We start from the raw sequence: 12206 nt of genomic DNA, 5'->3' as shown, positions 1-12206 counted from the left end.
TTATGTGCTAACTGTTTAGCATACACTTGTGGAATGAGCTTCTTTTTATGCACACCTTTCTTTTTGATAGTGCAACTCGTTTGGGATTGTTCAATGCGATTTTGTCTATTATAAATGAAACCCATAACAACAGTTATTCGATTTTCTTCAATTCCAAAATAATGAAAATCTCTTCTTCACTTCCAAAATCGATAAGGTTATTTTTTTCATCCAAAATACGCACTGTAATGTTGTGAATCAATTGACGACCTTCTGGACTGACAGGCATATATATAATACTATGTGGTTCTTTAGTGAGATTGTAGCCAGGTTCAACATCAATATCGAATGAGAAAAGAATGTGGGATTCTTCACCATTTATATATGAACCAGATATTATATTGCAATCTAAGCGGATAAGTCTCACAGTTGTAATGTTTATTGGTAATGATGATTCATGTATCTGATTTGGTGGAAATATTTCATGAGCGAACCCCATCATTTCTGCTATTGAATTTGGATGTGTCAGATCAATTCCATATTTGGATCGCATTTCACATTTGAATGTATTATTATTGGCGTGTAGATAGAAAATATCATCTGCAACGACATCATTTGGTTTTTTATCATGAAACAATCTGAACATGATATGTTTCTGTATGACGGCATTGATCTCTTCTATTTCATAAGCACCACATGGAATTTCAATTGTCAACTTTTGGGGTATCGATGAGTTGTCATTACTGATTCTAAAACTAACTAAGTTATTAGCTTCAGTTATATTATTGATTGTATTGCATCCATAGAATCCCAAAAGTCCTAATCCATAACGACTGTTCCTATCCAACTCAATTGGTGGAAAAAAATCCGCACTCAAGACACTTGTCCCGACAGCTTGTAGCTCGAACTTTCGTGACATGACTGATGAATATTTTGAAACACATTTCAATTTATTATTGTACACAGCAACAGCACATTTGAGACAATTTACACTTTTTGGAAGGTGTTGTATTGTAATAAGTATCATTTTTATTGATACCAATATTCACATCCTCTATATTACAAATACAACACATAGATTTCCGAGGTATAGGACCGTCATTAACATCCGATTCTGAATTTTGATCGTGGTGGTGGTGCTCATAACAATATCTATGTTTCATTATATCGATGTCATCTTGCAGATGCTTAGGCAACTTTTCCCAAACATATGCAATCTCATGTGCAACACATGCAAGTATCACTTCCTTAGGCATATTTGCAAGCATCACTTTATCCATTTTTTTCAAGGTACCATATTTTGAAAACATTCTAAGTGAAAACCCCATTCCCTTGATAGCCTCCCGATCCAGTTTTGGTGTTGAATCCATTTTTATTTGGAAAATTATTTAGAGAGAAACTGCAAGCACAAGTGACCACAGAGAACTGTATTAAATTTCTGTTGTCGATCATAGTTATATTTGATTTTTACATTCGAACATTTTCGAAAGAATCGAGTCAATTCCAATGTTGGGGGTAGATCTCCAAAACTATCGAAATATGTGACTTCTTTCCCACATTTTTTATATGCCACCCAATGTGTTCCTGGTCCACTTATTCCATCTAAATTAACAATAGCTGTCTCGTTTTGTTTTGGACCTGAAGATGGTAATCTATCACGCATAAAAACACCACGAAAATGTGGAATTTTCATTTTTTGTGCATAATAACTGAGATCGTGATCAGTAAGAGGCCTCTGAGGTAGGGGTTCAATTAGTTTTTTGTTTTGTTTGTGGCTTTGTATGGTTTTAAATATAGTCCTAAACCTTTACGGTATGGTTTGAGATATATTCCACTTCCGCGTTTGCCTAATGCTACAGCCTCCATGGTTTTATTGTGACGATTGGCTTCCATTAAAGCCGCTCTGCTGGCTTTTGCCGAATTCACGGCCTTGGTAATACCAGCAGCGGCTCCCGCCAAACTTCCTAGTGCGGATAGTCCAGCAAAAATTGGTATCAATGGTAAAAGTCCACCGATCTTGGGAACAGGAATTATGCGTGGTGTGCGGATTTTCTTCTTTCCACCGGCAGCTTTAAGGTATTTACGTGCCGCCTGCAATGCCACAGTAATAGCTTTTTTGCTATTATTCGTCACAAATTGATTCCCACCAGCTTTCTTCAATACATTTCGCACTTTATGGACTATCCCAGCACCAAATGCAACTTTTTTAATTTTATTTTTCTTCGTTTGTTTCCTCTTACATTTTTTCTTATTGGTACTACAACCCATGCCCATATGTCTTTTCGCTTTCATAATGTTGGTGACAAGTAATGCAGCTGCTCTTTCCCCAATACTCGCGTCCTTCGATTTAACCCTATCCCAAGCGCTGTATTCAAGTTCTTTGTCGGCTAAATGTCTTGCTGCAAGATCGGATGGATGCTTAGAATATTGAATATCGTGTTTTTTGCATTCAATATCTAATTTATTGATTCCAGGGTCGTTACGAGCTAAACGTTGTTTCAATTTTGTACCCGGTCCACAGTATTGATAACCTCCGGGTAGATGTAATTCGAAAGGAAGTTTGTTTATTAAATCATTAACAAAACCACAACCTCTTTTAATTTTACGATCACTTTCAATACGTCCGTATCGTTTGATGGTACACATTGAAATGAATAAGCTAATAACATTTATATAGTCTCCAACCACGGCACGATGCGCATTGTAAAACAGAAAGAAAAGTTTGCTGTAGATAATCTAGATGAGAAATTTGGTTGTGGATTGAATGGACAAAGGGTATTCAGACATGGTCCACTACTTCCATCATCAGTTCGAGGACTCATTATAGGACCTTCAAATTGTGGAAAGACGAATGCAATGATATCACTATTAACACATCCACAAGGACTGAGATTTAGAAATGTGTATCTCTATTCGAAATCACTCAATCAACCTAAATATCAGTACTTGCGAAGTGTTTTGGAACCTATAAAAGGATTAGGTTTTTATACATTCAGCAATAATGCAGAAATAGTGGAACCCTCCGAAGCTAAGCCTAATTCTGTTTTCATTTTCGATGATGTGATATGTGAAAAGCAAGATATTATTAGATCATATTTCTGTATGGGACGTCATAAGGATGTTGATTGTTTTTATCTAGCACAGACATATTCACGGGTACCGAAACAGTTAGTGCGTGACAATACCAATTTCATTTTAATGTTCAAACAAGATGAGACGAATTTACATCACATTTATTCAGATCATGTTTCACCCGATGTAACATTCAAACAATTCCAATTGATGTGTGTTAAATGCTGGGAGGACCAATATGGATTTCTAGTCATTGATAAGGATAGAAAAATAGATGAAGGTAGATATCGCAAAGGATTCGATAGTTTTATATACCCATGATCTTGTTTTTTACACTTATTCGATCACTGAATATTGTAGAGGTCACTTCATCAGCGAATTAGGCTATAATTTAAAAAAGGGCATTATGAATACAAAAAAAGATTCTGAAAATAAAAACAATGAAATGAATTTGAAACGTCAACTAGTAGAGACAACAGAAGCTGTCAGGCAGAAATTCAACTCTATCAAGAATGATAATATTGAAAATCGTACGACACTTGAAAGATTGTATGAGCCCATAATGAAACCATTGAATGTTTTATCATCAAACGCTACTTCTAAATCACCAGTGTTATCACCAAATCATGGAACTGTTCAATCTACTTCAAATTATCCCATGAGTACTCCAATAGGAAGAAAACAATCTTTTGCTAGTGTATCATCTGTGAATAGTGACACGAGCACACTTCAAGACGATATGAGAACAACTCTATTCGAAACACCATCATCGTCCCACATCGATTCCTCGGATCCTGACACCTCACCTGATATGAATGAAAGTGGTGAAGATGTTTTGATGAAACATTTGAATAATGTAAAATCTAGAAATCCAGCATATGATGGAACATTTGGCGTACGTATGGATCCTATTACACAAAAGCTGAAAATGGGAAGTCTAGTGGTGTATTTCAAAGATGGAAACATTTCATTTTGGGATGCTAATAAAGTGAAAAAATATGAATGCGCAGGTAGTCCAGAATTGTATGATATGATCTTTTTGAAGAATCCACGAGATGTTGATAATAAAGAAACTCGTCAAGTATATTCCAAAATATTGAAAATAACGAATGCTCCATATAAACAATATCATCAGAAGAATGGTTTTAAAAATACAAATTCTAAAAAATTTCGTGAAGTTATCAAACCTCTATTAGACTCACGACAATATCCAATAAGAAGTAGAAGTAAAATTGGTGGAGCACTCAAACGAGTGAAAATGGAGAAAATATATAATTCTAAACCTGTGAATTATGTGTACTGGAATTCACCGAAAGAGTTAGTTGCTCGCCTACGATTATTGGTAGCTTCAAAGTCAGCTGGTCATACAGGACATGACAATGAAATAATTTCAATAATTGAAGAATTACGTGAAGAAGGTATAATATATTAACATATTCACATGTAATGATCACTGTCACATCATCATTCAATGCAGTAACATTATCACATTTTCTCTTTAATCATATTGAAATAGAATGACTAATGAAATAAGTGATGTCAAACGACAAGTTGTTAATGAATTACATAAACCTGCAAGACGTAATTTTCGTAGAAGAATAACCACCATCAAAGGTTTTGCAGATCTATGGCAAATAGATTTAGCTGAACTGCAACCTTATGCAAAAAGTAATGAAGGATACCGATATATACTTGTAGTGATAGATTGTTACTCCAAATATCTGTGGACTGTAGCAGTTAAAGATAAAACAGGTAGTACAGTAACTAATGCAATGAAACATGTACTGAAAGAAGCCAAATACTCCCCCAAACACATACAAAGCGATCAAGGGAAAGAATTTTTCATAAAAGCTTCTCATCTCTCATGCGAGAATATAATATCAATCATTATTCAACATTTAGCACAAAGAAGGCAGCTATAGCAGAAAGAGTGATTCGTACAATAAAGGGGTGGCTCTATAAGGAATTTCCGATGAGAGGTCACCACAAATGGCTTGATATTCTTCCAACTATAACTAGTAGATATAACAATAAAGTTCATCGTACAATAGGTATGGCACCCATTAATGTTGATCCATCAACAAGATTGATATTCAAAGGTATCAATGGAGTTGGAAAAAAACAAAGTAAACCCAAATTCCGATTGAATGATATTGTACGAATAAGCAAATACAAAAATATTTTTGAAAAGTCTTACACTGCGAACTTTACCACGGAACTCTTCAAGATTGTTAAAATCAATAAAACTTTTCCCACAACCTATAATCTTGAAGATATGAATGAACAACCTATTAGAGGATGTTTTTACGAAGAAGAGTTATTGCGAACCGAAAATCCTGATGTATATCTGATCGAGAAAGTGCTGAAGAAAAGGAAAAATAAAGTATATGTAAAGTGGTTAGGACTTCCTAGTTAACAGAATTCTTGGATTGATGAATCAAATATGCTTTAAATGTATCTAATAATGTATTTATGAATAAAGTAATGTTAAAGTTCATTATTGTTTTCATTTCAATTATATGTAAGTGAATTGAAAAAATATTGCAGCGGTAAACATTGCCCCAACCATTCGCAATGTTCTGTGTATACCAAACCAAATTAATTGTATACTCCATTCCCGCTTAAAATTTTTTTCAACTCACAATATTGAGAACACAATACCATTCCCAAAACTAATCGCTGTCACTTTGAAATGCTTTCTCCAACTCTTTTCGCCAATTATCTCTCACTGATAATGCCGTCTCATAAAGTCGAGTCGACTCCTCAAGCTCTGCCTGTGCTTGCATTCTCGAACGTTGATTGAATTTGTCATCTTTCATGATTTTCGAACGTAGTTCATCTGCTTCTTTGCTCATGTTAGCCAATTCAATTTTCGCTAATGCAATCTTAGCATCTAATGCTTGAAGAGTGTCCTTATTGACACTAATAGCTTGCTCACTCTTTTCATGTTCAGCAATAGCCTTTTGCGCCTTTACAAGACGGCATTTCGCTTTCTTTTTCATATCTCCAAACCGAAGTAATGGAGTGAAAGAAGATAGCGATTCAGTCATCAAATCACCCTTCATTTCTTTGGGTTCACATTTTGTCTTCCTCTTCGATCTGTCACTTTTCGTTGTGGGCTTTTTCTCCTGCAAACCACTTTTCGATTGTTTTTTTTCTTTCAACTCAGTGACAATCGATGAAGATGCATTATTAACCTTCCTTTTGATAGTTCTGGATTTTTTATCAACACCAAGAGGGGGGGTAGATGAAGGGTGTTTGGATGATGATGATTGTGAAATGATTGGAGTTTCAACGATAATTTGTTGAATTGGTTCCGGCACATCTGCGAAGTTAACGAAGTCGCTAATATCAAAATCACTTATCGAGTCTTGAGACTGTAAATGTAATACTGGAATATTTTCAAAATTAGTGTGATCGATATCAACAAGTGGTGAACCATCTTCAGCAATCAATAGTGGCATGGAGCTCATGATAATGATTATTTAGGTTTGGAGGAATGATATGTGATAGCAATAGAATGTGGATAGGAAAGGTGATGATGTTACTGATACTTCACCTTTTATAGAAGAAAATAAACTAGCGCATGCGCTCTTTCGTCAACTAGCCCACTCTTTCATCGACTAGAGATGCCATATCCTTCTCTCCCACTTAAAACGAGTCAAGTGATAGGTGGGAGTCGTACCACTTCCGTTTCCTATTCAATCGTATAAGTCGACTTGCGATCCTGAAGTTCATTCATTCACTCTCTACAACTGTGAGCAAACAACAACAAGATGAATTCTGCAAAAATAAATGCTGCATTAAATAGAATATCTGCTGTTGATGAAAACAATTGGATAGACGAATCAGATGATGATGATGTCAATGTTCCGCTAGAGGAAGTGATAGTTGAAGCAGAAGATGTTGGAGTCGATGAAGATGAGATAGACGAAGTTGAAAACGAGGCCAACCAAAGCGACGAAGATGATGACGTGATGGAGTTTGAGAGGGTCATGGATGAAGAAGGAGATGATGAAGGGATAGAAGCTGACACAACTGAAGGCGATGGTGCTTTGAGGATCGGTATGCGAACGCTCAATGTCAGTGAGACATTGGAAGATCCCTTGGATTTGTATTGTGCAATGGATGCATACGTATTGATCAGCACAATAGATGGAGAGAACAAAAAACTATGCTGGTGCTGCTTTCGGTTTTATTCGCATAGAAACAATAATGGAGGGTGGTATGCCCATGTCAACACCCACAACACTGTCTCAATTATGGAAATGGGACAAAATTGGTGTGAAGCTTGCGAGAGGCCACTAACAAACTTCACCCGAGTATCTACATGTATTATATGTAATAATGTTCAACCTGTGGCACAATAACCGTGGACCTACTGGTCAAAAAAAAAAACAACAGCCCTTTTCAGGGCTACATTATTCACACAAACGGTAGTAGTAGAATTCACAGATTATGTGATAAATGACTACTTTGACTAAAAAGTCGAAGTTAGGATTTGGTTTATCATCGAATATCTGTGTATATGATGAGTACTACTTTGACTGAAAAGTCGAAGTTGATATTTTCTCAATCATTGAATATAATGATGAGTACTACAGAGTTGGATGATGATACTTTCACATAAGTTTTGACTATAGTGTTAACCTATTTCTGATTGAAAGTATAATGATAGCTCTGAAAATAGTTGTTTATTGTCTTTAATTGTAGCCCTTAAAAGGGCTGTTTTTCCTATTAATCCATACAATGGTATGGACTAACGCTCTTCATCATCAGAAACAATCATGATGGTGTCATCATCTGAATCATCTGTATCTGATGATATACTGATGATGTCGTCCTCATATTCATCAGATTCATCTGAATCAGATGATATACTAATTATGTCGTCCGCATGATCATCTAGCTCGTTATCCTGTAGATCGTCTAACTCATCTACTTCCTCTTGCATACGTTCCGGGAAATCATCAGGAAGATCGTAGATGCGTTGCAGCATTTCTGCGAAGGTTGTACTGAAATGATCAAACGTAGAATCTATTTCATGTACCTGGATGGGTCCTGTACTCATCATAGAAGACTCTGGTACACTCATCGGTTCGGTGGTGGAATCAGCAATCGACATTGTGGAAGAATGATGTAGAACTGGGATCGATACTATATTTATATTGGAAGAAATAAAACGGAGGGGGTGAAGTGTAAATGTAGAACAGTGTTTGAGATTCGAAAACATTAAAAATGACGATCTTCATGAAACTCTGAGCGATTATTATGAGAAATTCTAAGTGATTATTATGAAAAACTAATAAGAGAGAGGGAGGAAGACACTGCCCCAGCCTCGCAGTGCCTCGTGTACACCAACCAAAAAAGTGTGTACTCCGTGGAAGGAAAGGAAAGGAAAGGAAAGGGTGGGAGAAACAGGGAAACGATTACATATCGTCGTCGGAATTTAGGACATCATCGTCATCAATTAGGATAGGAGATGGCGGAGGACTGTCCTCGATAAGGATTGGGGATGGTGGAAGTCTGATGTCGCCAGCGTCATCGTCGTCGTCGTCGTCATCCTCATCTGTGATGTCTACAGGCGGTGGGTCACCCCATTCGTCATCCCATTGGTAGGGATCCGGATAATCCCCGTCCGATAAGTCAGCTTCATCACTCCCAGTGACATGCTGAACCTGCACCCTGTAGTCATTATTCATGAATTCGAAGGGAATGTCATGAGGTGCCGTTGTGGAGTCCACGAATCCTTCATGAATAGAAGCCCAGTAAGGATGTTGATGCGCTGGGTCACTGTACGGCTCAGTAGTTGAATCAGGTTCCATGTTGAAGGTGGCTGATCAACTGAATATTCCAACAGATAATTCCTACTTTTATACTTTTGAAAGGGAGTGGGGAGGAGTGGGGATGAAAGAACTTGGAATTGAAAATGGAAAAAAAGAAAAATAATGAAAAGACGAAGTGAAGAAAAATGCTCCAACCATCGCATTGTTCAATGTGTACCAAACCAAAACAATGTACACCCTTTATTTCACTTCTTTTTTCATTTTTTTTTTGTTTTTTATTCCTAAAATTATAATTACAAACCTAAAACTACCATGCTACCTAATTATCCTAAAACTATCCTAGTTGACCTAAAAACTATTTCCCTTTATTCAAAAATTTCTTTATAAATATTTTTAGTTCATTATTGAGCTCTATCGAAGAGGTCTCTGCCTTCCGCCTTTCCTTCAGAGCTGCAGTCCTTCGATCTAGCTCGGCCATCCTCATTAACAACTCGCGCCGTTGGCTAGCAATTTCATTCTCCTCCCGGGAAATGCTAGCCAACGCGGCCTCACTATTTCGTGAAGCAAGTGCAACATCCCTACACCTCTGTAGGAAAGTTTCCATCTCCTGGGGGTTAACCTCTCCGAAAGGCTCCGGCACTGGTGGCACTTGTGGCGCGATCTCCCCGACAGGCTTCGACACTGGTGGCACGACCTCCATGGCAGGATCAGGCACCGGTGTGAGTTCCATGGGTGTCAACATCGCTGATAATGCAAATTGGGTGAGGATTTCACCTGGAGATGGCACCCTCGGCACCGGCTTATATGCCCTCCGTCTTTCCACTGCCAATGCGAGCGGTGTGGGACGTCTCGGAGGATTCCTTTTGGCGGTCGACCAACTACCTGCATAAGGGTTAGTCCTATTGCATTTACTCCTATACCTTTGAATAGGACCAACCTTAGCTGCAGATTGCCGCTTGGCTTTGTTAACAACCCTGTCTTCCTGAAATGAGACAGGGCTGCGTGGCCGCTGCACACCACCCGAAGTTGAAGCCTTCACCTCTTGGACCATCGCCACCTCGTCTCCCTCGAACATGTCAGGGCTGCCTGGTCGCTCCACCTCAACATCCACAGGTATGATCGATGCCACAGCGTTGTCGATTTCCTGCGTGTAGTTTTCCATTCTGAAAATGTAATACAAAGTTAGTTGTTATGAAAAAGTAACATTGATAACTTACTCAAAATTCGCTTGTTGTAGACTGTAGAAGACTGCTGTATTAGACTGGTGTTGTAGTAGATTGCTGTAGCTGGACTGCACTCGATGAGAAGACTTGTCGTACTGAATGCCGAGAAGTGTGCTCCTCAGGGTGTAGGCAGAAGTGGGAGTGGTGGGAGTGAGGTGGGGGCGCGCATGCGCAATTGTGGGGTGAGGCGAGCAATGGTGGGAAGGGGGCGGGGCTAAAAGTGGAGGAGAGTGGGCGGGGACTACAGTGTGTTGTTAAATTTTTTTTTTAATGAAACATAAAATTAAAAATTTTTAGTCATAGAACCGGCATTGGTCATCCACAGTCATAGAACCGGCATTGATCATCTACTTGAATTGTGACTGGAGAAAAAAATCTTTATTTTTTGTAAATCTATATTATTAAAATCAATAATGGGGGTATTTAATGTTCAGTGTGTATGTAGAATCGATATTTTTTGAGAAATGAGTGGTGGAATCTCATTATTATAATATTGAATTTATTACACTTATTTTCAATTTTACACGAAAAATAGTAATGACAAAAGTTGTAGAGAATTTAATTTCCAACAAATTTGGTCTCTATTATTTTTTTCGCAGGATTGATATTTTTCGAGAAAAGAACGGGTTGTAATCTCATTATGTAATATTGAATTTATTACACTTATTTTCAATTTAACACGAAAAATAGTAATGACAAAAGTTGTAGAGAATTTAATTTCCAACAAATTTGGTCTCTATCAATTTTTTCGCAGGATTGATATTTTTCGAGAAAAGAACGGGTTGTAATCTCATTATGTAATATTAAATTTATTACACTTATTTTCAGTTTTACACGAAAAATGGTAATGACAAAAGTTGTAGAGAATTCAATTTCCAACAAATTTGGTCCTCATTAATTTTTTCGCAGGATTGATATTTTTCAAGAAAAGAACGGGTTGTAATCTCATTATGTAATATTGAATTTATTACACTTATTTTCAATTTAACACGAAAAATAGTAATGACAAAAGTTGTAGAGAATTTAATTTCCAACAAATTTGGTCTCTATCAATTTTTTCGCAGGATTGATATTTTTCGAGAAAAGAACGGGTTGTAATCTCATTATGTAATATTAAATTTATTACACTTATTTTCAATTTTACACGAAAAATGGTAATGACAAAAGTTGTAGAGAATTCAATTTCCAACAAATTTGGTCTCCATTAATTTTTTCGCAGGATTGATATTTTTCAAGAAAAGAACGGGTTGTAATCTCATTATGTAATATTGAATTTATTACACTTATTTTCAATTTAACACGAAAAATAGTAATGACAAAAGTTGTAGAGAATTTAATTTCCAACAAATTTGGTCTCTATCAATTTTTTCGCAGGATTGATATTTTTCGAGAAAAGAACGGGTTGTAATCTCATTATGTAATATTAAATTTATTACACTTATTTTCAGTTTTACACGAAAAATGGTAATGACAAAAGTTGTAGAGAATTCAATTTCCAACAAATTTGGTCCTCATTAATTTTTTCGCAGGATTGATATTTTTCAAGAAAAGAACGGGTTGTAATCTCATTATGTAATATTGAATTTATTACACTTATTTTCAATTTAACACGAAAAATAGTAATGACAAAAGTTGTAGAGAATTTAATTTCCAACAAATTTGGTCTTCATTAATTTTTTCGCAGGATTGATATTTTTCAAGAAAAGAACGGGTTGTAATCTCATTATGTAATATTGAATTTATTACACTTATTTTCAATTTTACACGAAAAATAGTAATGACAAAAGTAGTAGAGAATTCAATTTCCAACAAATTTGGTCTTTATTAATTTTTTCGCAGGATTGATATTTTTCAAGAAAAGAACGGGTTGTAATCTCATTATGTAATATTGAATTTATTACACTTATTTTCAATTTTACACGAAAAATAGTAATGACAAAAGTTGTAGAGAATTCAATTTCCAACAAATTTGGTCTCCATTAATTTTTTCGCAGGATCGATATTTTCGAGAGGGTATAGGTTTGTGAAAAAATATTTTGTTTTTAATTTTAAAATTTATTTTCAAATTTCAAAAAATTTTTTTCAAATTTGCTTTTTTTTTCAAATTAAATTTTTTTTTTCAAATTTTAACAGTTGGGAACATGTC

At 36.1% G+C, this 12206-nt stretch overlaps 2 protein-coding genes across 2 annotated transcripts in view; both read right to left on the bottom strand.

Annotated features, from left to right (window-relative positions):
- NPFR (Neuropeptide F receptor) overlaps positions 1-12206 on the bottom strand; it is a 543873-nt gene that overhangs the window by 494579 nt on the left and 37088 nt on the right. The gene's annotated exons all lie outside the window — the stretch shown is intronic.
- Positions 9187-10903, bottom strand: LOC141482211 (uncharacterized). The gene is made up of 2 exons (XM_074175198.1): positions 10055-10903; positions 9187-10000 (listed from the first exon to the last, which is right to left on the bottom strand). Exon 2 carries the CDS (start codon positions 9997-9999, stop codon positions 9193-9195), a length of 807 nt encoding a protein of 268 aa, XP_074031299.1. The 5' UTR covers position 10000; positions 10055-10903; the 3' UTR covers positions 9187-9192.

This window comes from Leptinotarsa decemlineata, unplaced genomic scaffold, assembly GCF_025532065.1.
Source record: "Leptinotarsa decemlineata unplaced genomic scaffold, Ldec_3_MD MMD2_tig00000882_RagTag_RagTag, whole genome shotgun sequence".
Taxonomy (NCBI): Eukaryota; Metazoa; Arthropoda; class Insecta; order Coleoptera; family Chrysomelidae; genus Leptinotarsa; species Leptinotarsa decemlineata.
The sequence above is the reverse complement of the archived record's forward strand: the minus strand, read 5'-3'. Positions and strand labels throughout refer to the sequence as shown.